Genomic DNA, 25,620 nt, shown 5'->3' with positions numbered 1-25,620 from the left:
TTAATGGTGCTGTTAAGAATCACTTTATTACATGGTAGATGAGGGTTCCTCTGCAGTGCATTGCATTTTAAAATCACTGCTGGTTTACATCCTTCTCTTTCTAAAAATGCATGCAAGCCACTGATTGTGAAAATAAAGGCCCTTCATAAATGGTCCCTTCCCACCACTTCTGAGGCTGTGGGTGCACAGATGTTCTTCTGAGCAGCAAAACGATCCTAGCAGTTGCCTGACTCCCAGCTCCTGCTTGCTCCTGCTGTTGCAATACTCATCGAGTTGTCCTGCTATAGGTGCTTGCAGCTGTCTTATAAACTGGATGAGGGAACAGATGAATGTCAAAAGCAACCCAGCGTTGTGGCAAAGGATATTTTAAACCTAGAGATGTTCACTGACCCTGCTCAGCATCCTGCAGCCCCATGAAGAGATGGGCAGGGGGAACAAGGAGGTTGTGTGAAGGGAAGCAGGCAGCCTGCTCATCTTGCTCCACTGCTTAAAGCATTCAGGGTCCACAGCCCTGGTCAGTACTGGCAAGCCAACTCCACTTTACCAAATTGAGAATACTCATTCTGCTTTCTTCCATGCTATGCCTCATACCCGACAGAAACACTGAACACACCCACACACTCCAAAGTCACTAGTTCTCTGCACTTCCCCTGCTAGGATGCACACTCTCCCCTCCAAAGTGCCAACAGCTCTAAAGAAGGGACTTGGCAAAGCAGGAGCCCCATCCTGCTGTACAGCACCGCCTCCCTGCTCCCTTGCATCCCTCCTCTGACTCAAGTGAAAATAATCCAAGGAATTATATCAAATGAAGGAAATCAGCAACAGCTAGCTTTGCTATTTAGGAAAGCTTCTACACCACTTCACATAAAAACAAGCGTTTCTCCTCCTCAGTTTACTTTGTGCTTTATAGGCACCTTCACAGTAACACTGCTTTCCACAGGTCCTTTTGGAGTAAAAAGATAGGACAAAACATAGCTGAAGAGCAAAAACAACTAGCTGTGACACTCCAGGTCAATGCAGGATGGGGTTATTCACATTAACTCCCTGCCTCTCTCCCCTAGAAGGCTTTCAAAGGGAAAATGGGGAAAGTACTCAGGAGTGTTAAGCATTCACAACTCCACTTAAACATAAAAATCAAATCAGAGGTTTCTCCAAAGCTCTCAGCTCCCAGCTCTGAAGTGGTTACTATGAAAGAAGGTGGTTATACTGCACTATAGTCTATAAATTAATGCTGCAAACTTGCCCTTTTTCAGAGTGAAGGTAAACAAATGGATTGCTTTAAGCATCCAGGAACTGAAATAGTGTGCTGTATTTTCAGCCAGGAAGAGCTGTTTTCTCACTCATATTTAAAAATTGAATCTCTCTTCCTTGAAGTTCCAGTTTAAAAAGAAAAATGCAGCTAAAGCTGCCAATTGTGCAACAGTCATGTGATGAGGCTTTACGGACTTGACAGCGCTGTTAAACCAAACGACAACAGAAAGTGGTAAAAGAGAATGAGAAACAAGGCTTTAGAAAAGGTTTAAACATTTTGCAGTTTGGATCTGCATTTTGAATCCTCAGTTCCTTTTCCAAAGGACAGTAAAAGTTGAAATAATTGGTGTAATAATTGACTTTTGTCTTTTTAAATTTCACATGGATCAAAAGCAAAAATGAAACAATTCTCTTCCTTTTACCAGACAACTTGCTAGACCTTCTAAGTATCTGGCCAGTCTTCAACTGTGACAACTACAGAGCAAAGGGACCTTTCTTGATTTGAGTGTAACATTTATAAGGACTTTCATCATGCAGCAGGGCAGCAGTTCATCTGCCTTTTCCCAACGCTGTGTGCACGCGTGCCTCTCTGGAAAAAGGCATTTCCCAAGAGCCATAAGCCATCTTTCCAGGCATGCTGGCTCAACAATGGACAGAGAAAATGCGGAGAATCACAGGGGCAAGAGACAGCAGAGAAGGAGGAGCAGCCATCAGGAAGCGGGTTAGACTAGGTTGAATTTGGTGTCCCAGCAAGGAGCACACAGCCTGGAGGCCACTGGCTGAAGATCTCTAATTTAGATGAAGTCTTCTAACAAAAGGCAATTACTGTGCCTGAGCAGAAGTGAAACAGCCAGAGCATTTCAGAGATTTCTCACCAGCAGGATGTACTTTCTGAGGACAAAGAAGGCAAAAGGAGCATGCACAAAGTCACTCCATGAAATGGATTTTGAAGATGAGTAGGTCACCCTCACCGCTTTGCAGGAGCCCAGAGCAGGTGCCCATCCAGCAGTTGGGACAGTAGCATTTCTTTTCATGCTTGTCGCGTCCTCGCGCCGTGTCCGTGCTTCCGAGTAATGCGACCACAAGACTGGAGAGGCATCACCGAAACTGGGACTGCAGCTCTCACCTGGGCAGGCAACCCTTTTCCAAAGTATCTATCGGTGCTGTGCACACACGGGGGCAGGAAGATATTAAAACAGTCTGGGCCCAGTCTTGTAAAAGCTAGACTCAATGTATTCACTAATCATTTTAGCAAAGATAAACCTAAGGAGGTAACTTGACACCAACAACTTTTCAAAATAGACACTGATATGTAGAATAAAACCCAAAATACAAGCCCTCTCCTAATGCACACTCATGTACGTCCTCAGTGCTAACAGCAGCTAGCCTGGTTCCTTGCAAGACACCAGCAATTTGTGGGTTTTAATCCCTTACTTTTGGTATTTTAACTGAAGTAAAAACAAAACAGAAAAACCTCCCTTCAAACTAAGAACTGCCTTCTGCCAAGCAGAGTTTAGCACAAAAAACCCAACCAAGACCAAAAAGCAAAAAACTAGTAGCCTCAACTGTAAATTTTATGCTATTCAGTACAGAAAGATTTTAGTTTCCTTAACTTTTACAGCCTATATGCTCATCTCAGTACTACTGCTGATCATATTGACAGATGAGCTTTGATAGTCAGACCTCCCAAAGCTTTCATAACTCTGCTGAAATCTAAAATTAGACAGCCACAGTCACCAAAATACCATTCACTATCCTTTTAAAGAGACATTAGAGAAACCTGACCAAGCATTCTGTATCCACATACAAAAACACATTGTTCAACAACATTTCACGTGTGTGTAGACAATGTAATACGTTACAGAAAAAAATATTTTGTCAATGACAATTTAAAAGGCTCTTCAGACAAATGAACTACTGAGAAAGCAATTCCTACAGTCTTAACCCCCTAGCAAAGGCTAAGCAATGGATACAGTAGCTTGCAGGCAAGGGTGGGAGAAAAAACACAAGGATCTTGTAGCTTAACAGGCAGCAATTTACAGAAACAGATTCAATTTAAACACTAAAGATATCATGGCAAAATTTACTGTACGGATTCTCTCAACCACAGATTCATCAATACAAGAGTTAAGTCCAATATAGCCATCACACAAAAAGCACCGCAAAAATTACAGAGTTCCACTTCTGGAGCTACTTATTTTATGGGAGACATACACTAAATGGTCAGTGTTAAACATCTATGTAGCGCTCGCCGCATATCAAGGTGCCACGATTAGATCACTGATCACCCCCAGACCAGGGAAAGAGACAGATAACACACACAGTGTGAGCGCCAACTTCCGCCTTTTATTGCGCAGTCAATTCCTTTTATACTAACAAGGGTAGGTGGGATTACAGACACATCATAAGGCTGCGACTAACCCTCTAACTTTCCGTGACATCGCGAGATCTTCCGAACGCCGAACCCTACACATCTACTATATAATTTTGTTGTAGATATTTCCGAATTATTGCACAAATTTAAAGACTAACTCCTGAGAGCCTGTCGACTACCTTCCACTGCTTCCTCTCCCATCTATGTCTGGCAGCCCACTTTTAGCAATTACCGTTTTGGGAGCCTGGAAAATCAGTATACAAGTTGGATACACAGGGCCTGTTTCAGAAAGCCCATTTACAGTAGCATCCCACCATCAGCACACTCACATGCAGCACTTCTTGGATGTTAATAAAGATCAAGCATATGATGTGAAGAGCCTTAACAATCACAGAGGAGCAGGTTTTGGCAGCTATTCCCATTTAATAGGCAAAAACACTGCAGTAGATGTATTTTCTAAAAGGTGATGCACAAAGTCTGCAACAGAATAAAATCCCTAATCATTTGAATCGGAGACCATGCTTCAACTTGACTTAGAAAAACTAAGTCTGATTTCACTCCTGGATGGTATAAAGGAGGGAAAATCTGATATACAATCTCTTCAGATATACAATCTGGCTTTAATACAAACCAGTTTATATGCCTGTGATATATAATACGTTTTATTAAATTAATATGAAGTGGCATAGCCACTAATGGCTGATACAGCCTTAAAAGGACTGCTGGCACTTGGGTGCTAACTTTCCCTCTCTGGGACAGAGAACTGTCTGGTTTCTTTTCAATAAAAGCATTGAATGCTATTTTCATCCTTAGTTACTGTTTCTACAAAAATAAGCTACTGCGATCACTCCTCCCTTCCCTCACTCCAAGTCATACACAACCTCGGGCGGTTTTGTTGTGCAAAGGAAGGTCTGTACACCCTCTCCTTATAAGCAAGGCTGAGGCTGGTTGGGATGACTAACTTACATCGATGGCATATACTGCTCAGCTTTCCCACCATTTGTGTTCCTCAGCCCTGCAAGGAAGAAGAAAATGGTATTTTGCTTATGGTTTGCCTCTACCAACAGTACAGACTGTGTTGTCCATCCAGTCCCAAACACTGGGGACAACTGCTTTAGGCAAATCTTCTATTTCTTACACCAGCATGATCTTGGTATGTAAACTCTTCATAGAACTACTGCAGAAAAAAAGTTAGAGCAAGGCAAAACCTGTCAGCCTGAAATTTCCCCAAACATTAGAATAATCTCAGTAGGGATGAAAACAAGTAATAGCATCCACCGAGCAAAGTTAATAAAACACCATCCTAATAAAGGTAACATATGAACAGTCCATCAGCACTAAGCAGCAACACAGCACACTGATGCCCACCCTCAATAACCCGCGTGCCCGTCCAACACTTCTGAGCATAGGCACAGCTTTTGTTTCCAAAAAAGCTTCAATAATTCTTCTGATTTACTTTGAGACCAACGAGAGAAGGTGAAATACCAGCTGCAGCAGGGAGCAGAAGTCTTCCAACACTCCCAGTGATTTACCTAAGCAGTACAAAAACCTCCTCAGGACTTCTCGCACAATGAATGCAATCAACGTTAAAAGCAACACTGACATCTTGCCAAACACACCCGTGCTATGGGCTGCTCTCCTGTTTACCCCAAATCATACCATTCCATCAGCTTTAGCTAGCACCCTCTCTCCCCTCCACCTTGCAATCCCAAGGTCTTGAGCAACAGCGTCAAGTCCTTCATTTACAAACAAAAATGGAGTTTTCAACGCAGCAGAGGGTAACTTTATTTATCTAGGACAACTAGTAAGTGCTCACATAGTACTGGCTAAGTGCTAACAAAAAAACCCCAACCAACCAACCAAAAAAACAGCCCAACAAAACTACCCAACCTGATCAGTAAGCACATGCATCCTGATAGTCCTGTTGAACCACAGGGCTGTACTGTACCGAGACGCAGCTGAGCACTAAAGGACGGCAGGTACATGAAGCAATGTAATGTGTCCTCTCAGACAGCAACAGTCTCCAAAACCCCAGAGCACACAAAGGGGAGGCGGCGTGCAGTGAGATGCAGGACTGCAGGCACAGCCATTAAAAGCTGCTCTTTAGTACAGGGAAACATCAGGCCCAAAGGCAGCAAATATCACAGTATGATGCATAGTTACAGCTCCATAGGGAAAAAAAAGTTTTGCTGGAATTAGGAATTTGTGTTCGGACTGGGGTGGGGTAAACAGCGGAGGCGAAACATGCCTTCCTTTACACCACTGCTGCTGGCTTTAGGTTTTTTTGGTTTTTTTTTTTTTTTTTATGTTTTTCTGTTGAGTATTTCACCCAAAGGGGAAGAAAATGTTCTATTCATGGCAAGAACATTTCAGTAATTTCATCTACTTTTCCCCAGCATTTAAGTTAAATACTCACATCCCCACTTTTCAGGATCTCAAGTGTTACACACAGTAAATGTGACAGGTCTGCTTGCACACAAAGAGCCAGTGCTGCAAGACTGCTCACTGAAAAAGCATGCTGCAAGCTACAGGAGCTGTATTTTAAGGCACACAGAAGTTGACTGCTCCCAAGCACAAAGCTGCTGCTTAACAGAGAAGCCCTTTTATCGTTCACACAGCATTAAAGGAGTTAAATCCAATATACTAGTAACTATGCTACAGTGGATTAAGTGTCCATCCTGAAATTTAAAAACTCCACTTAACCCCAGACAGATTCCAATTAATATTAACTACTTTCAGGACAAGTTCAGCTCAACACTAACATTTAGTGCAGACCCTAATAAAATACTACACACTCCAACATCTCTTTTTGATAGCTGAGAAGTATGTAAAACTGTTCTTCATTAAATTTAAATGGACTCATTAATAAAATATTGAGGATGTGCTACTTTAAGACATCGGAAAAAGAAAAAAGTATAAATTGGCAATAACGTTATTTCTATTTTTAAATACATCCCACAGAGGCACCCAAGATAGATGAGAAGTGCTAAGCCCATCCCATAAGCTTATTTATTTATTTAATACTTCTTACATGCTATTTTTAACCGCAGAAGACAGCAAAAGGCATCCATTAGAAAAATTACATTGGTTAGAGTCTTCCTCACACAGGTTAGACAAGTAAGATATCTGGCTGAACGCAGTGTTAAGAAGAGAGTTGTTTTTTCCTCCCTTTCCTATAGGTTTCTGGAATAAAAAAAGCAATTTTATTTTTGCAGCATCAGCTAGGCCAGAATCTGTATCTGCAAACCTCTGTCAGTCCTTACTCACTCCCCAGCCCCCTCTTTCCACTTTTCCACTTCCTGCAAGGTTTAATTTTGTAAGTAACACACAGTTTGAACACATACACAACATGCTTACCACACAGGGACAGTTAAAATGTAGATGTACGGCTTTGGTTTGGTTTTTTTAAGCCTCAGTTGTGCACATAGAAAATAAATGAGAGGAAATGCCACAGTCTCATAGTATTGCATCATTTTGCAGAAGACCTCTTCCTTCATGAGAGGAAAAAATCAGTTAAAAATTTTCCATTTTTTCAACAGAGTTAAAGGAATTTATCTTAGTTGACGTTGGTTTTCCTTAGGAATCAAGATTCTTTGGTGAGCTAAGAAATCAAAGGAAGAATGTCCCATCACAAATACAAGTTTTCACATAAAAAAAATGCCAGAGCTACATTGTCAAATTATTTACTCAGGGGAAAAAAAAAATATCTTGATTTGATTTCTACATGTCCTCTTCCTCAACAGTTGCTTTCTTTGGGGAAATACAGAGTGTTTTCAGGCACAGCCCGAGCAGTAAATTTTCCCTTTTCCTCCCATTTGAAGAAACAAACCCTAGCTCCAAGGGCGCACCCTGGCACCCCCAAGCAGTTTCTACCAGGGTTTCTGGTGGACCAGGAGACAAGACTGCACGCAGGCATTTAGGTGTTATTTCAGGAGGCTCTGCAAGCATTTTGGTTCTCATCCTAACTTTGCTACGGAAGACACAGCCTGAACGGGATGTGTATTTGCTGCCTGGCCAGGTAAACAGCTACAGACAATAAAAAGGGGACAAAAGATGAATCTGAGAGGTGACACAGATGCCCTGCCATGCTCCAGGTCCCTGTGCAGAGCCCAGGGCAGGGTGGGAGGACAGACCACCCTGCATGGGGCACAGCACTGCTCAGCAGTTACATGGGTAAACCTAGACAGTGGTGTAAGTCAGGTAAGCAGAGGACTGGATAGTTAAGAAATCTAGCTGCTCTATATACATTAACAACTGTTTTTACCTCCTTTTTAACTTTTGCAGAAAGTGAGTTTTTTGTAAACAAAAACATGGAAGTTTTTGGTGTCGCTTGGAACAAGGACAGTTTGATTGTTCTACCTGGCTGGAGATAAGCTCAGTTTGCTGAGAATAAGCATTACTGAGCCCACAAATGGGAGGCTTTTACTCATAATCTATTCATACATGGCACTAACAATGCTTGATGACTAAGAAATACTTGAATTTCTAAAAGTAGCAGCTTTCTCTGTAGTGCAAAGGTCACATTGCACAGAGACCTATGCAAGCAGCTGATGCACAAGACAAGTGTCACCAGCGGAAAGTTGAATAAAAAGCAAGTAACACAATTTTGTGGGTACTAAACTCAAGATCCTGGATAAATATTCAAAATATTCTCTGTATTTGGAATCCAGCCTCAGGCCAGGTCTGGCTTGGGCAACAGAGCCTCTGACAGAAGTTTGATTCCTGACTTATTTCTGAAATATTCTGAATGTTCTGCACGTAGGCCTTAGAAAGCAGACTACAGTCTGCCAGTAGTAGGCAGGACCCCAAGCAAATTGTCTGCTGAAAAGCCGAATTTAAGAGTTCACATACTTCTTTCCCCTGAAGCATTACATTCAGTGACATTAAAAGGCTAATTTCCAGGGCACGGCATCCAATCTACATTCCTCAGGCTGCCCAAAGAGAAGAAATGCGAGTTATCTGCCCAGTTTCAGATTTTTGCTTGCAACCAGAAACTGCTGGGACTTAAAGCCTGAAACATGTCTATAAAGTCTGAGCTTAATAAGCAGTTATTCAAGAAACTGAGAAAACACTGTTTTCAAAATTTGGGAGTGTTGAAACTCTACATCACACATCCTCTCTTCTCGTAAGCGAGGAACACGGACACACAAGTGACTCCATCTCAGTACCCAAAGACAGACTTAAACTTCCAGGCAGGCTTAAACTGCTTAAACTTTCCCACTTGAATAAAATCCTCCTCTGTAATTACAAGTTGTTATGCCACTCTAATGAGAGGAAGCCAGGGCCTAACATGTCAAACAGCTTCTTTGCATGACTTGATGCCATGTATTTAACACTTCCCTTGGAAGTGCTGTTCGTATGTACACTTGTGCAACGTTTAAACTGAATACATAATCTAATGCCATCAAGATAGCTCATTACTGGGGCCTCATCAAATTCCATAACCACATTATACAAATAATATCCCTCTCACTGCAAAAGCATACTCGCGATTCAAATTTTCATTTACTAAAAGAATTATGTTTCTACCAATCTTCTGCATATGGTCACAAGCAGACTCAGACCGTCACTGCAGAGAGTGAACATTCACACACTAAGAGACAATTCTTTAAGCTAAGCTAAAGGCTGATCCGGAGAGCAACTCACATAAGCAGTAAGAGACCATAGTGGAAGGTAATCTGTATTTTGTTAAACCTGTCCCATATATAACACTGAGTTTTCCTGACCTCTCTATTTTTATTTTAGCAGCTAAGCAAAACAATGCAGCAACTACACCTTAGGTCTGCAAATACAATCTCTGAGATATTATTTCTATTTATTTGAATGATGACTTAAAATTACCAGTAAATTCAGTTATCCGTTATGCCAGACCCCTCTCACCTATACAATTCCCTCCAGTTCACGAGCTGCCTAAACACCCTGCTGCTTCTGGGACATTCTCAGCAATGTAGATGTTTTGGAAGGACAAAAATCCAGCAACATTATCAACTTAGAAGGAGAATATTCTGTTGTTTTCTGGACACAGAATAAATGTAATATGCTATTTAAAATACAGTATTGATATATAAAATCTAGAAGCCTTCTAGGTACTTTAGAATTTCCAGATTCTGACCAGTTTTATGAACTACTGCAAAAAAAGAAACACGGTATGACAAACACAGGCAGAAAGAGGTCTTCTGATACCAGTTCCACGCTAGACAACTTGACCCCTTCCTCTGTCTTTGGAAAACCACATTAGCTTGTAGCAGGGAAATTTTTCTTCTCTCTCCAATGGATTGGGCCTAGAATGTATACAGACCTCCAACAGGTCTGTCAAAGAGGAGACCCGAGATCTCCCTGGCATTAGCAGGTTCTGGAAATAATTGACAAATTCCTCTTTAAAACTACATCTACTAGAGAAACTATTTCTGTATGCATAACCGCCCTTGACAAGAACACCCTCATTATCAGTCAAACCAGCAAAACACAAACCTCCTTGAAAACAAACAACGATCTGGAGGACCACAATAGACTGCCCATGGATTATGGAAAAGCCAGGTTGTGTTGCAGCACTGGAAGTTTCCACCTCTCGGCGACGTTTCAGAGATCCTGACTGCTCAACAGGAGTGGGGAAAACAACACGTTAAGCCACAACTACTAGTAATGTTTCACACTTCAGTATGGCAAGAGACAGACAGATCCCCAAATCCATCCCTTTCAAACTAAATATGTGATCAACTGTGACTTCTTAAGGAAACTGAGGACCTAAACACAACCAATAAAAGAAAAAAGAAGGCAATATGGGTAGCCAATCTCATGAAGACTAGTTAACCTGGAAAGCAAGATACACGATCTTCCAAATCATCCTTTTTCCTTTCCCAGGAGACCCTAGTCAGCACTATATATAAAGTCTTTTATACGTGTCGAGAACAAGTTCATTATTTGGTGCAAGCCTCTTCATGCCCCTTCTGCAAGAGAGGACACCAAGTAGAGCCTAACCAGAACACATACCTGCTTCAGTTTAGTGTGTTTTGTTACGGGTTGGTGGGTGATTTTTTTTTGGTGGGTTGGTTTCTTTTTTTTTGGTTGTTTGTTTTTAATTTCATCCTGATTGTTTCTCATTACTGGAGCTACAAATCCATTCAATTTTATTTTTATTTTTTTAAAATAGAGAATTTGAACTGTATTTCTATTGGGAATAAAGGGAAGTGATTAGTTTCAGAAGGGTGGAGTGAGGGAGAACAGAGCTTGGGAAAAAAAACAAAAAAAATCCCCCAAAAACCCAAACACAAAACCAACCAGAATTCAGAACAACAGAGTGAAGGGGAAAGCACCTGAAATAAGTGCTTACAGTTTATCTCATACAAGATCTTACAGCAGATTGCCAGCACCAAGTTTTTGGGAAAGTTTTTCATATTCTTCAGAAAAGAAGCTTTAAAAACCCCAGCAGTTCAAATGCCAAAGAAACCCGTAAGATCGGGGGAAAAAAATTTACTCCCTTACAAAGGGAGGCTGTAAAAAATTGAAGAAAATTGTGCCTTCGAGCATCCAGGTGTTTCAAGAGATTACAGAAAGTCACAAGTATTGCCTACAGAGATCAGACACTTAAACTGTGCATCACACAATGTACCAGATCGTACATTCAAATTTAGGTTAACTATAGAAAGGTAGCTTTTCTTGGTCCCTCTACACACTAACATGATTTTGCTTTGAAACACCAAACAGGAAGACATGCATACTGAAATACAGGTATTTTAAACTATTGCATACATGTCTCAATTGATTTTTCAGGTTAAAAACACATTTGCCTTAACCTGCTGTTACACTTCTCACAGGCCACATCCATCTTAGATGAACCTACCATGTGGTAGTGTTATGTTTGCACCGTCAATGATTGCTTGTGCCAGTTCGTGATCATTGCTCTCGAAAGCATGCGCTGCAGCCTTGAGGGCATCCCAAATCTCCTTGCGACCTTCAAAAGCTGGTGCTGTGTCCCAAAACTCATCTCTCTTACTGCGCAACTGTCCGTCTGTCATGGGGTAATCACTTTTCCATTTCGGTTTCTCTTTTTTCAAGGGCTGATTACGACCGAGAGCAACTGTGAAGGAGAAAGAGGAAGGGAAATTAAAAGAAGGTAATAGCACAAAATTACCGAAGTGCCCTTTGGTTATTCTGTTTAGGATCTACGGAGCTAAAGTTTACTTTCGGGCAATCCTGATCCCTTTTTTCCACCTCCTCCAAGGCCCTTCACCTCCTTTCCCCTGGGCTCCAAGCTGGTTTTACCTCTTAGAAAAATTGAGGGGCTACCTCCTGCTTGCTGATTTCACCCACACCCCTGAGCACCCCACAACTTCTCCCCAAGCACCACAGTAACTCCGCACCCCTCCACCCGTGCTGTCCATGCCTGGCTGGGAGACTTGCACCCGACACAGACATTTTCAACGGCTGTAGCAGCAGTACAACGAGATACCCATTACCCCAACATCAGGGTGCAGTGAGACCACACTGCATCTGGACCTCCGCTCTACGCTGCTGGCAATGCTCTCTGCTCAACAAACATGATGCTCTGTTAATACAAGAGTTTTAAGAGGCTAAATTTTTTTTTTTTGCATCACCTCCTTTTAAACATTTTTAATTCAGAGTAAGTACATGTAGAAAGGCAAATAAGATGCAAAAAGGTAGAACTGTCAGACAGAAATCCCTAAAGAATAATCCAGGAATCCATCAAGCTTTAAAAAGTGGTTACCTCATTCACAATAAATACAAAAGCATTTGTTTCATTTTAACTACAGCTATTTTTGTGTAATAGCCAGTTAAGATAATCACATAGGTATAATGTTGGTGGATTAAAACTACCTGCTCAGTTTAAATTACAGCACTGCTAAGACTGTGCTAACCCCTTCTCTTCCATTTGTGTGAATAAGGGGTTATTTCAACTTCTGTGGAAAGGAAAAGGAAAAAGAAGGAAGCAAACTTCAGCGCACACTGGGAAGAATTTCTTCCTGCAAGAGTTAAAACTCCATTTCCTTCAGCCCCCTCTTGGCAGTGAGAAGCTCGCTGCAGCAGGACCCTGCAGAAGAGAGCAGTGACAAACCACAGAAACAGTTCTCACTACAGCTCAATACTGCAAAACCTTGAATACATGGTTTAAATGTCTCCAGAGGATATAAAGTGTCCTTCAACAGTTAAACTAAATTTAAGTGTATTTGCAACTGAAGATAAGCAGCCCCTCCATGGGACAGGTCATATAAACTGGGTGATGAGTACTAAAGGCTCTTGAAAGACAGGTAAGCTACACAGGACTGAAGTCAATTAAGGATCCCACCACATATGATACTGGAGAGCCATCCTCTCCTACGCTCTCTGTGAAGAGCCCTTGACATCCCAAGAGAGCAGAGGAACCCCAGCTGCAGTCAGGCCAGGGAAGCATGAAGACATGTAGTCTGTCACCTCACGTCCATACTACCAAGGCCGAACTATCTCTTACAAGAACAAGACGCCACAGCTCCTGCGATATCAAAGCCTGTGGAGCAAAGCTGCTGCTTATCAGATGGTCCTGGCTAGTCTTCAAGGACAGGAGAGCACCAGCACAAACACAAGAGTTTACATTTAGCATTCTGTGTCCCATGTACATCCTTAGAGACAATAAGAAACATGTCCTTTCTCCAGACCCTCTTATTTTTCTGGCAGAAAGTTGACAGTAGCTGACAAAAAACCTTGTATCTCTCCTCAATCTTACTCCAGCATTCAGTTTTCAATGGAAAAATAGTGTAATACCTAAATATTCTTCGTAGTTCTTAATTTAGACTTACGCTGTATTTCTACAGTTAACTACAAACCATATTTATGCCAAAGAGTGTGTGTGGGGGTGAGGGACATGACTGAGAAGACTAAGCGTCAATATATCAGAAATGCTCATTTCAGGTAAGCTGTAACACTTTGCAAAAATAGTATTTAATTCAAATATTCCCTCTCCCTCCTTGATTTTTTTTTTTCTGCCACTGATGCACTCAGCAGTTTTCAGAACAGCACTCAACACTGAGCATTGGGTCTCAGGGGTGATCATCAGTGCTTGGTGTTGCAGCAGGCATTTCAACTTCACACAGGCTTTAAAGAGACGAAAACACATACATGAGGTTACATCTCGTGCCCTTATACAATCTGACTTCATATCACCAAAGAACTACCTACTTCAATTTATAACTCAGAATGACATTCACACTTAAGAAGCTAAGACTTAAGTCATTGAAAATAAGATATTTAAAAGAACTCCTGATGGCAAGGTGACGTTGCCAGCTATGTGAAGGCATAAGCCTTCTTCAGATTAAAAAAAACATAGTAGAGGATGTATGTTCATGGAATCAAAGTCAGATCATAACTAAAAGTAGCAAATGGCAATTACATGGCACACATGCAATGACTCCAGCTGTTATTCTGTATCCCATGTAGAAACTAACAATAATAAACTTCTGAATCCTTTCAAGTGACCACAAACATTTATTGCTTTTTGTTTCCATGGGATTGCTTCCATGAGACTGCTTCCATTTGCTTTTCAAAGAAGTGCTGACCATTTAACAGATTTCAGAACAGCAAACCCAAGTGTTTACAAAACACCAAGTTTCCTGGCAAAGCCCAGCCATTACTAGTCCAAGTCTCAGCTGAGCACACGCAAGCTGGGAGCCGATGATGGTCCAGTCTAGAACAATAGTGAATGAGGCAGCCCAGACAAGATGGACTGCATGCATTAAACAGTATATTATGAAATTGTAAAAACATATGTGGTAAAACACTTAAACGAGGAATTGTTTCCTTATTAAGGCTTAGCAGTCAGAGCATGAAAATTTCAGACAGACAGACTGAACAGGACACTGTAAGAAATTTGGGTCAGTGAGCAGCTTTTCTTCCATTCTACTTCAGCTAACATCTGTTTGCATGTACATTCAATGAATGCTAATTTATCCCACAGGGCTCTCTCCTTCTCCCCAAACATTAATTATGAAAGCGGGTTAAAGGCACTCCCCGCAGTCCCCGAGCACGGCGGCGTTTCCTGCACACAGCCCTGCCTGCCCGTCATCCAGCACAGCCGCAGAAACTGCAACAGGCCATTTCTCTCCTTCGCTTCCCCCATTGCCCAAGACAGCGTCCAAATATATTGCTCTTCACTAGACAAGAATACCAGGGCAGAGACTAAAGAGGCAGAGATCCTAACAGTCTCAAATAACTTCTCCCTGGAGATACAATCCTTCCTATGCAGACAGCAGTGATGATAAACCCAGCGATAAACTCTTTTTTTCAAGTTGGAAAAAGGATGGAGGAAGAAAGTGACTTTACAAATGCCTCTAAAGCCAAATCCACTCTTAACAAGCCATCCATCCCAGTACTAAGCCTTTAAACACAACTTGGCTTCACAAGCCAGTATTTAAAAAGGTCTTTAGCACGTTTACCATTTATTAGAAGTGCTTCAAGAATCCCCTAAAAGCTTTATGTCCCCCATGAAGAAATACTAATCTCTCTCTTGCTGCGTGGATAGATGGAGCAGAAGGGATACAAGAAACTTAAGATGTGTAAAAAACTTAATGTATGGAAAGCCCCAAATCTCTTGCTTTCTACCTCACGTTTTAGTCACTAGAGAGAAACATCACTACATGAATTTCCGCAGTCAAAGTTTTGGACCACATCAAAAGACTTTTCCTTTTCTGCAATAAGGCCGATAAAGACTAGTCAGACTAGGCAATGAAACATCAGCAGTCTGAAACACTTTGTCAAGTATTTACAATGTTAGTTTTATATTCCTCACTTTGGAAGTAAACTAGGGCTCAAAAGAAAATGTTGACTTCATTTAAGACCATGCACATCAGAGGCACAACCAGCTTGCAAGATCTGGAAAAGAAAGTAACATCCACATTAATTTTTCATCTTACACCACTTCAACATAAGTAAGAAATTATTAATATCCTGCTTGAAAGTATTAATAGTTTTATAAATGCCAAAAAGACATGTTCTCTCTGAAGCAATACTGAAAGTTGCCCATCTCAATAGATGGCAGTGATTGATATTTCTGGCAAGAGATTTATTCAAAATTAAATCTTAAGACCACAAACAGTCTACTTTTCAAAAAAGAAAACATTGACACATTAGTAACACTTCAAAATAATTTAGACTGTTCTTGCTCCCATAGCTCACAGATATTCAGGTGGTGCTGTGGATCCCAAAGAGGGGTAAAAAGTTGCAGACAACCTGCAGGACCTTGCTTAAGAGCTGCCTTTCTCAGGGAGGAGCAACCATACAGGCCACTATGTGGCCTTATAAAAGGATTTTCCTAGGCTGGTCAGAGGGGTTATTGTGAAGAGATTACACATGGTCTTTATCCTCCTGGATACTGGACTTGTGCTAGCCAGAGAGTTGCCTTAAAGATGCCTCCTGTGCCATTTCTGTTTCCCTCCTGTCTGAACTGCACCTAGGCAGAGCACAAACTCCAAACATCATTTTTAGGACTTGCTAAGGTCCATTCAGGTTAATGGCAGCAGAAGCAACAGCTAAGATGGTAAGAAGTCCTAATAATTACTAGCTACATAACGAACTTCCTAGGGATCAGCATGCATAATAGAAGAAACCCCAACCTATCTAGTTAAGCACTCTAGGATACAGCACGAGGCTGGGGCAGGAGACGGGTCGCAATGATGTGCAGCAGGAGATGGAGAAGTGATGGAGAAGCAGGCGAGGAGAGAGGCAACTCTTGTCTGAACTCAGAATCCACCCATCCAGCACATCTGCCATGCAGGTGTCCCTACACATGCAAAATCCAAGCACTGCTCAAGCCCCCTTCCCTAGTAAAGCATCCCTTATTAGATTGTTTAACACCTCAAAGTGACCTAAGAACAGTAGCAGACAAGCAGTTGGCTGTTTCTATCCCACCAGCACGATTTAGCAGCATATAATGTGTTTTCCCTTCACAGGCAGGGGAGTACCCAGGGATCCTCGAGGTAGCTACTACTGTCTATCCCACTAACCTCAGCTCCTGGCAAACTACAAAGTCTTATTTTTCACAAGGAAAGAAGTATTTCTCCAGTCCTTGCAGACTATTTTATAACCTGAATTATGTAGGTTTGTTTCCCTTCCCCACAGCTTCCCATCAAAGCAATGGAATCAGTAAGGTTATCTACACTTCTTTTGAGCGAGCTTATGCAGATAAATCCAGATATTTAAATCAGTTTCTTAACAGAATGGCAAAAAATGTCTATGTAGAACTTTTTTTTTTTTTATAACAGCTGTTGTGTTTGTTACGTTGCTATCACTGTGGATCACACTATTGCTGCCTCCTCCAAAGCAGACCAGATGAGTAGGAGCAGCTGGTAACAGAGGAGTCTCATACTAAAAGCCAATATCCAGCTAACACATTCGTAATTCCTAGTTTATATACACCCATGAACTGTAGCACTCAATAATCAAATTGGATAATATTTCTGCCCCAAAGGGCTTACTGTCAAACCAAATAACACAAATGCAACAGCTGAATGAGACATCAGACAGCTTATAGCCTCTGGAGAAGGACAGGTGGACCTTTGCTTCAATCGTGAATTAGATTTTCCTTCTTCCCAGTTATTGACCATGCAGGTAACCCTCTAAGAGAGGCCACAGGATTTGGTCCTCAGCCCAGAGTTACCTCCAGCAATCCACCTAAAACTTAAGCATTTGGGGAAATGTCTCCTTTGCTGTCAGCCAGCCTCACGTGAGCTTTTCCCTCCCACCCCATTTCTTCAAGAATCTTTCACCTATTTCTTAAAATAATGTCAGGAATAAAATTTGGCATGTTAAATTCATGCAAGTGCTCCACAGTGAATTTCTTCCTTTTCCTTTGGAACAGAAGCATATGTTGCTTGTAGCATTAGTCTTTTGCTGCTCTTCTAAGAGGCAGGAGAAACTCCCAATTTGCCCAAAACATGTGTTGGAAAAGTCTCCAGGCACACACAACCCACCCAGGGCATGGAGAGCCTGGCAGTGCAGTTCCCAGAAGGAGACATTTGGACTGGACATGCTCCATTTTATGACTGGAGGCCCAAAGCTGTTTATCTTCATGCATCACCAGCAGCTGTGTGCCGCAGCTGCAAGAACAGGGCCTTTCTGTGCTTCCCCATCTCTGCAGACAAGATACGAAGACTGACACACAACAAAAAACAAGCACTGGGGAAGGCTGGCCTCAACCTGGGACCCTCAACCTGTGGGGCACGAGTTAAGAGCAGATACAGGGAACTGTTAGAAGGTAACATCAAAGTGTTGAAATGACACTTGTATGAGGAGAATCTGGCAAGATCTGGTAATATTTTCAGTGGTGGTTGGTTTTTTTTTCTTTGTTTTGTTCAGGAAAATACCTAAAAGATGACAACAACTGCTTAAACATTGAGAGATTAAAAAGGTTTTGAATGAACTGCAAGCAAAGGAGCAGGAGCACCCAACAGAAGTGCTGAAGGAAGGACAGAAAATCACCGAAACAGTCTGAATGGGAGAGATGACATAGATGTTCAGGAATGGATCTCAGTGGAAAAGATGGGATTTGATGACTGTCAAGCTCCATAGGAGGAGGACAGAAATGATAAGCCGTCAAGGAAACAACACAGACCAAGACTTGCAGAGGCTGAGGCCAGCCAGGAGAAAGTGGCACGCAGTTACTGTTCAGTTTTCTTAAACTGTAGACATGCACAACTTCAACAGGGGAAGCTATATCCTCCCAGGGATATGCAATTTGAGAAAGAGCAATGGGTAATTATTTGAAGACAGTCAGGAGATGCTAACTAAATATTATACAAATTGAACTAATGATCAAAAATATTTTCTTTACAAAATTGCTTCCCTGTTGAGGATCAGTTGCTAACAATGTATTTTTTAAGACAAATGAAATGCAAAGTAACAGTTTATTACCCATAAAGTTTCTTTCAGTAATAGTCCCAAGGGTTTCCCTCCCCACAATCAGTACTCTACTCTATCAAATGAGTCTCATTTTAAATCTATTTTGCTCCAATTTCCTCATAACATATCTTGTAATTTGGTATCAGTATCTAGATACAGTTCATCCTAATCATCACCTTTCCACCATTCCCTAGTGTAATCCTTTCAATAGTCGAATTACAATAGTGTTTGGAGGAAGAGTCAGTACAAAGGAGAGGTGCAGAAAAACAGCAAAACTGGGGAGGGGGCAGGGGGAAATGTATTCCATCTAAGAAGTAAACAATTTGAATTACATTAAGTAGCACAGGCTTACACAGTAACAGGAAAATGGCAGAATCTTATCTGTTTATTGCTAGTTTTCAGCATTTTTATTTCTTACGAAGGTTACATTCTTGCAAGGCAAGAACAGCATTTTGGAAAGGAGGTGTCCCCGGACAGTAATAAGAGACTTTCAGCTTTACAAATGAAGTATTTCACTGAACAATTAAATTTTCCTAACAAGGAAATGAAGGAGCACCAAGATTTCATACAAAAACTAAAGGAAATATCTATTAGTGTAGTCCTGAGAGTATTCAGAGCAGTGTAACATTTCTGGGGACCCTGTGGGACTGAGAAAGACATGAGCTTTCCAAATGCTGTGTGTAGACAGAGAGAGAGATAGATAGAAAGACAGACAGACAATACTTGAACTAAGTATTAGGCTTTTTCATGAAGGGAGATTGAAGAGGGCAAAACGAACACAAACTACATTTCCTGACAGAAATTCAAGTTATGTCTTTAAACAGATGTGTAATAAAACACCAGGCTACAGACTCAAATCCATGTTATAAAGGTGTAGGCAAACCAGTCGATTTTGAGCCAGACAAGAAGTAAACTTGAGGTGTGAAGCTTTTTAGAGCAGCAAACCTAGTAAAGGTGGATCTGCACACAAGTAGCAGCCCCTGGGGCTGGTTGGTTGGTTTATTTCCCCTTTCTCCTACCTGAAGGAGGGAAGAAAAAAGAAAAAAATCAGATGGAGAAGGGGAAGAACCAGCAGGGGACAGCAGACTGATCACCATCACTCAAAGCCAGGCTTGCACTCCTACGTAAGCTGCCTGCCAGACATGACATGTGCTGGTGCTAAATGATGCATGTGGTCCCTCTGGGGAAAGGGGGTGCCATCAATCACTCATGCCACCGCTACGCTCAAAGCCAACCAGGCAAACAGCACTGTGTCCCCCGGACGCTGCTCACCTGTGCTGGCACTAGGGATGTCGTGAAGCATTGCTCAGAGCAGGAGCAGGGAATGCACCTTCCCTGTTTCTCCAGATGTCTCCTCAACTCTTACCCAACACCTTCCTCCAAATGGAGTTAATTGCACAGAAGAAACTGTAGTGAATAAAATGCAAGTTACAGTGGTAATTACAGGCAGCTTTGGACAAGTCATACATGCACAATGCCTCCCTACCTCTCTGCATACATAAGGCACTAAATCTTTGCCGAGTCAATCCAGAGGCTTCACAGCATGAGATATAAAACACATGAGAGGATGAGGGCATATTAGTGTGCTGGACAAAGAGGAAAATTGACTCTAATTACCAGCTATTACACTGTATTTTCCATTTCTCCCATAATTTTCAACAGGAACTGCAGAAGAAATCAAGAGAGCTTGCTATTTCCAGGCCGCTCATCACCCCTCACATTTCAAAGAAGCCAGCAGTATTGCAGTGACAAATAAAACCTTCAAACTTTGAGATCCACTCCTTGATGATATACCAGATCCAAACATCCCACCTCATCCCAACACACACAGGATCTATTCAGATTACCAACAGCCTTGATGCATGCTTTGTGCTGGGACATGCTGCGATAACGTAGGTCGCCTTTCACAGAAATTTAAACCATATCAGTGTATTTTGTCTAATGTGAGGTGTGATTCACAGCCGAGAGCCAGCTGGCAAGAGGTGAACTTCAGCCTCATGTCTGTTCCTGCAGGTTTTATGAGGACAATTCCTCTGCTCCCAGAGCTGCAAGAGCAGTACGGTGAACCCCGACAGTTATAAATGCTCTGGATAAGTGGTCTCAGATAGAGCAATAACACAAACAAAGTGACTGTGAAGTTCTCTACTGTTATTTGCCTCAACATTTCAAACAGTATTTTTCAAAGGAAGTTTTTCTCATTGGTCTCCCACCAAAAGCTCAGCACAATTTCCTAGCGTTAATTCTATGGCTTTATTATTAGTTTACAAAAGCTTTGTGGTTACTCCTGAACTCTGCCTGCCCACCCAGCTGCACGCTGGAAGCACAAGCAGAATATTTCTTGATCATCTCGACTAAGCTCATGATACAATACCTCTCCTCCCGACAGATAAAAACATCTAAGGGAGCGAACACCTCTGTAGAGTCACCACCACCTCAAATCCTTAGTGCCTCAGTCAAGGGGTGACCACGGATGAAGCAGGAACGCTGCCAGGCAGGGCAAAGGCCAGATGATGCCCATCTGTTTCAGTTGCACCCTGTCAGAGGAATCTTGGAGGCACAAATTCTGCTTCTGCAGCTGGTAGGAAGAACAGCAGTAGTTATACAGGCTGCTCAGCATTAGCTTCAGCCTTGCAGTGAAGTTCTAGCAGCGCTATGGTGGAACAGCTTCGAGGGACAGACATCAACGCAATTACCTGTCAGCACTGTTTACACCAGAATTTAAACTGCTCCTACCTCTGGTAGAAGCAGGTTTTCAGCTAGATGCAGAACAGGGTAAAGATTTACCCTTTCCCAAATCATGGCATGCAAGCACCAAGACCTTTAATCTGTACCATCTACAGTGCACGACTATCTTTCTGGAAACCTGTGACAAGAACCATTAAGGAAGCTGTCAGCAACATGAAAAATATTCTATTTGAGATAGGCTGCCTAAAGTACATGCTTCTTTTGACTTCTGCTGAGCATAGCTTAAGTGAAAACTCAATTGCAGCTGAAAGCTTGGCATCAACACAGCCTCTCACATGCAAACAAAATAAGCACGGTACACAGCACAGCAGAGCTGGAAACAGTTGTGGGAATGCAGTGGGAAGCTGCACAGAGCTTACCTAAAAAAAACCCAACCAAAACCCCAGTGCTTTCTGTCTCCCGTTATGAAGACGAATGCAACTCAGCAACTTGAATTTTAAAGTACTAAAACCTTTTTGTATCTTCGCCTCAATTCAGTTAAGAGGGAAACTTTAGACATATCAGATAACACTGTGAAGCAACAAGTTCCTCCAGCGGGTCAACTCCATGCCAGTGTATTGCCATGACACGGGCACCTGCCTGCTGCCCCACACCACCAGCACGGACCAACCTCACCTGCTAGCACAGACTTAATACAAGGAAAGATCTGGTGTTCCCAGCTGCAAATGACCATTGTCCTGGCTTAGAAGCCCCCTTCCTCCTTGATAATGTTCTCCCTCTGACCACTGCAAAATAAGCATCTATACGAACTGCTAAGGAAAGATTTAAAGATGTTTACTGGAGGCTGATATCCCTCCCGTCAAAAAATCTACAGTTGGAAGTGCTGCAAATACTTCTCCACACGCTAACAGCCAAGTTCTTTGAGCAAGGCACAAATCAGGGTCTGGCTCAGCGGCGTTTAAACCAAAGCTTTGCTTTTATGTTGGCCTAAGCCATGGGATCAGCGTGGCCAGTGCCAGCCTCTGTCACGCAGCCACAGACTGACTACACCAGGTCATCACAAATTCTCCGAGTTCGGTAAGTGACAGACAGGGACATCTGCTGTACATCTGGTCTGCATTTAACGCACCACGAGTACTTCCAACATGAGCACAATTTTCATTTAAAAAAAAAAATTTAAAAAAAAAATCAAAGGCAGCCTTATCTCTCATCCTGCCAGAATTATAAAAAATATTAACCTGCTAATTTTTCTTTAAACAGTGCAGCTGGCTCCACCCTGATTAGGTGCAAGTGTGCTGAAAGCCAGCTAGCACACCCTCCTCAGCAGACCCGCATGCAGTGCGTATACACATGATGCTGCAACTTCAGAGGACTTTCTGGACGATGCCACCAGTGAATTTATTTTATTACAAGTAAACCCAGAATTCTGCAGCTCTAGCACATTCACTGGGTCAGGGGGAAGGACAGCAAAGGAAGAGCAGGGGCACTTCAGTGCCCTAACAGAAACAAGCTCTGCCAGCACCACAGAGATTCAGAACTAGTTTTAACATAATTCAAAACTTTTCAGGTCACCACTACGGCTCAGTGCTACGTAGGAAAATTTTAAAACCAACAGAGATCCTAGAAATCCATCGGGTTCCCCTAAAGTAAAATTGCTTAGGAGGAGCTGGACAAGTCAGCACAATTTTCAGATCCCATCTCACCACAGTGTTAATTTGCACCAGGCTATGTTGCATTAAATTCTTCCACCAAAATTTGAAATTTAACACAGTCTGTATAATAAAAGGTATAATGCACAAGACAGATGGCCAATTTAATGTTCCTAATGAATACTTAGGTGAACATGGCATTGCTTGCCATGTCACTTCTGCCACGCACAGCAGTCACAAATTTTAGAAGGGAGTGAACAAAAAAGCCTCCAACTTGGTAACTCTTTTTACAATGACCAATGATTAAATTAGCTTAGTTACAGGATCTAACACCATGTCTTGAATTTATTCCAGTGTCACAGTTATTGGCAGGGATAAAGTTTCACATTATCCAATTAACTAAATGCACTATTACTGTATCTCAGCTACTTAAGCTCATCAGTTAATTAAGAGCTCAGTATAAGCTGAAAATAGGAATCTTACCTGACACACATACCAAACATACATTATCTTAATGATTTAATTTTACAGTTCCATATTACGTTCCACAGGTACCATCTGGAAAACGGAAAGGCAATTGCTCAGTTTAAGGAACAGGTGAAAGATGCATAAGCAAACATTTAAAAAATTAATCTAAGAAACTGTATTTCTTAGAATGATACTTGCTGCTTTACTAAGCTCTATTTTACAAGGTAGTTTTTTATTACAAAATGACCATCTCAAACTCATTACAAATTACTTCTGTATCAATTTTTAGATGCTTTTAATTTGGTTCCCATTTAGGAAGAGTTTTATCTTAGTGTCTAACTAAAACCTACCATTCATTTTCCCAGGGACTATACCCCAGTAATTTCCAAGTCATGCATCTGCCAGTGCAAGCTGAACAAGGCAGACCTGCGGGCACACAGCCATGCTAAGCACCTGCGGACAGGTGTGTAACAGTAGGATAATGCATTCTTGATGCTCCTCAGTTGTCAAGCTTGTTTCTGCAAAGTCATCTCTCAACCAGCTCTTAACAGTAGGTGGTAACATCTTCTTTAACAGCTGTCAAGTCAGTCCTGCCATACACAGCACCAGCACACCATTGATTTAGGAGCAGAAAATCAAGTACCCCGCTTGTTGATGTTCATGCAGCACAAGTCATGACACTATGGCATCACTCAAGACTTCCCCAGAATGTGGACCTGGTTTTCCATCTACCACTGAGCCCATCTTTTTGGAATATTTGTCCTTCCTGGCAAGTTTACAGCCATAGCATAAAAATACCCAAGGCCTTGCAAGGGTAAGACTTTGTTTCTGTGGCAGGTTGATTAAAAACAACAACAACAAAAACCCCCAAACCAACCCCTCCCCCCCCCCCCGCATTTCAGCTGCCCTTAGCACAAAAGGCTCTTCATCCACAGAGAAGGCTTCTACATGCTACAATATTTTAACTAGCAGGACTCATCCTCCTCCCCTACTGTTGCTTGTTTCCCATCAGTAAAAAGCAATTCATCGCAACAGTAACAAATCAGTATGACCACAGAAGCTAAGTGATCACATCAGTGAGCCTCCAGGTGCTCCCAAACAGCGAGGTACCAAAAGAACTAGGTCCATTTTAATGTTCATACATTTGACTGTGCACACTGAACTTCTGCAGGGCAGAAGTCTGATAGACTGGTGGCTTAACACCCCAGTGAAAACCAAAAACATTCATTTACTTCTCTTCTATAGTCAATACTTTCTGGATCCAATCCAGTTAATAAGCTTGAAAATTTATTCATGGAAGTACACATGCTCACAGTCTAAGCAAACTCCAGTCTTGAGTTCAACAGCATGTCATCTAAAACAAGTGGGGAAAAAAACAGCTAAGGAAAAATGATGATGCAAGTTAGATGTTTAAATAAGCAATTTTGAAACTAAACTCCTATCTGTTCTTCTGGACAATCATTCTCCAAGAAACTCCAGCACCCACGAATGGAGAAAGCTCAGCAGCTGGAAGGTCTACAAATGGGTGTAAAGGCCAAGCAGCATCAATGGCTCTAAGGTGCAGCACTTGGATTTCTCAGACAAGAGTGATATGGAGCAATCAGCAGATGTCTTGGGATACTGAGAAAGTCTACTGCTCCCAACATCCCCACCAGGTTAGAACATACGGTAAACAACAACTGAAAATGAATTTGGAACTATCTGCTCAAAAATTAACTCCTGCCAAAAACTCTGGTGCGTCCAACCCTACATTTGATTTTCACACCATGTGAAGGATAGGAATTTGCCTTAAAACAATGTGTAAAAGAGCCACAGAATCTAAAGCAGACACTGGAATCTGCTTAAGTGACTGCATTAAGTGATAACATGAAAACAGCTACTTACAGGAGCTATGGGGACCCAGGAGCAGGTTATAGCAATTGACTGACAGCTCTGTTCTCCAGCTGAAGATGCTGGAGATTACAAAACACAGAAGGAAAACAAAAACTAAACCCTGAAAGGAGAGCAGTTCAGAGAGAGAGAAGCTCCATATTATGATCACTTGAGAGCATGGAAAAAGGATAAAGACTACCTTCTTCTGAGTAAAAGCAAAGTTGGATAATTTCCCCACCAGCCATCCATACATTCCACCCTGTCCGTATCTCACGGTGTATGCAGTTCGTTTCCCGTGCCACAAGGTGCCACATCTCTTCTCTAGACTGCTATTCTACACCGACAGGGTGACATCCATCCTCTTGCCTCTGGTTTCCATGGACATTTAATTATGCAGATCTTGGAAGAAAGGCTAAAACACACCATGAGTTGAGTTTT

The 25,620-nt window shown here is 41.9% G+C and overlaps 1 protein-coding gene across 1 annotated transcript in view; it reads right to left on the bottom strand.

Moving 5' to 3' along the window:
• Positions 1-25,620, bottom strand: part of UBTD2 (ubiquitin domain containing 2) — a 61,635-nt gene that overhangs the window by 19,442 nt on the left and 16,573 nt on the right. The window contains exon 2 of the mRNA XM_069772862.1: positions 11,466-11,702. Coding sequence (XP_069628963.1) covers positions 11,466-11,702 — 237 coding nt within the window. The remainder of the gene's footprint in view (positions 1-11,465; positions 11,703-25,620) is intronic.

This window comes from Haliaeetus albicilla, chromosome 27, assembly GCF_947461875.1.
Source record: "Haliaeetus albicilla chromosome 27, bHalAlb1.1, whole genome shotgun sequence".
NCBI classification, from domain to species: Eukaryota; Metazoa; Chordata; class Aves; order Accipitriformes; family Accipitridae; genus Haliaeetus; species Haliaeetus albicilla.
The sequence above is the reverse complement of the archived record's forward strand: the minus strand, read 5'-3'. Positions and strand labels throughout refer to the sequence as shown.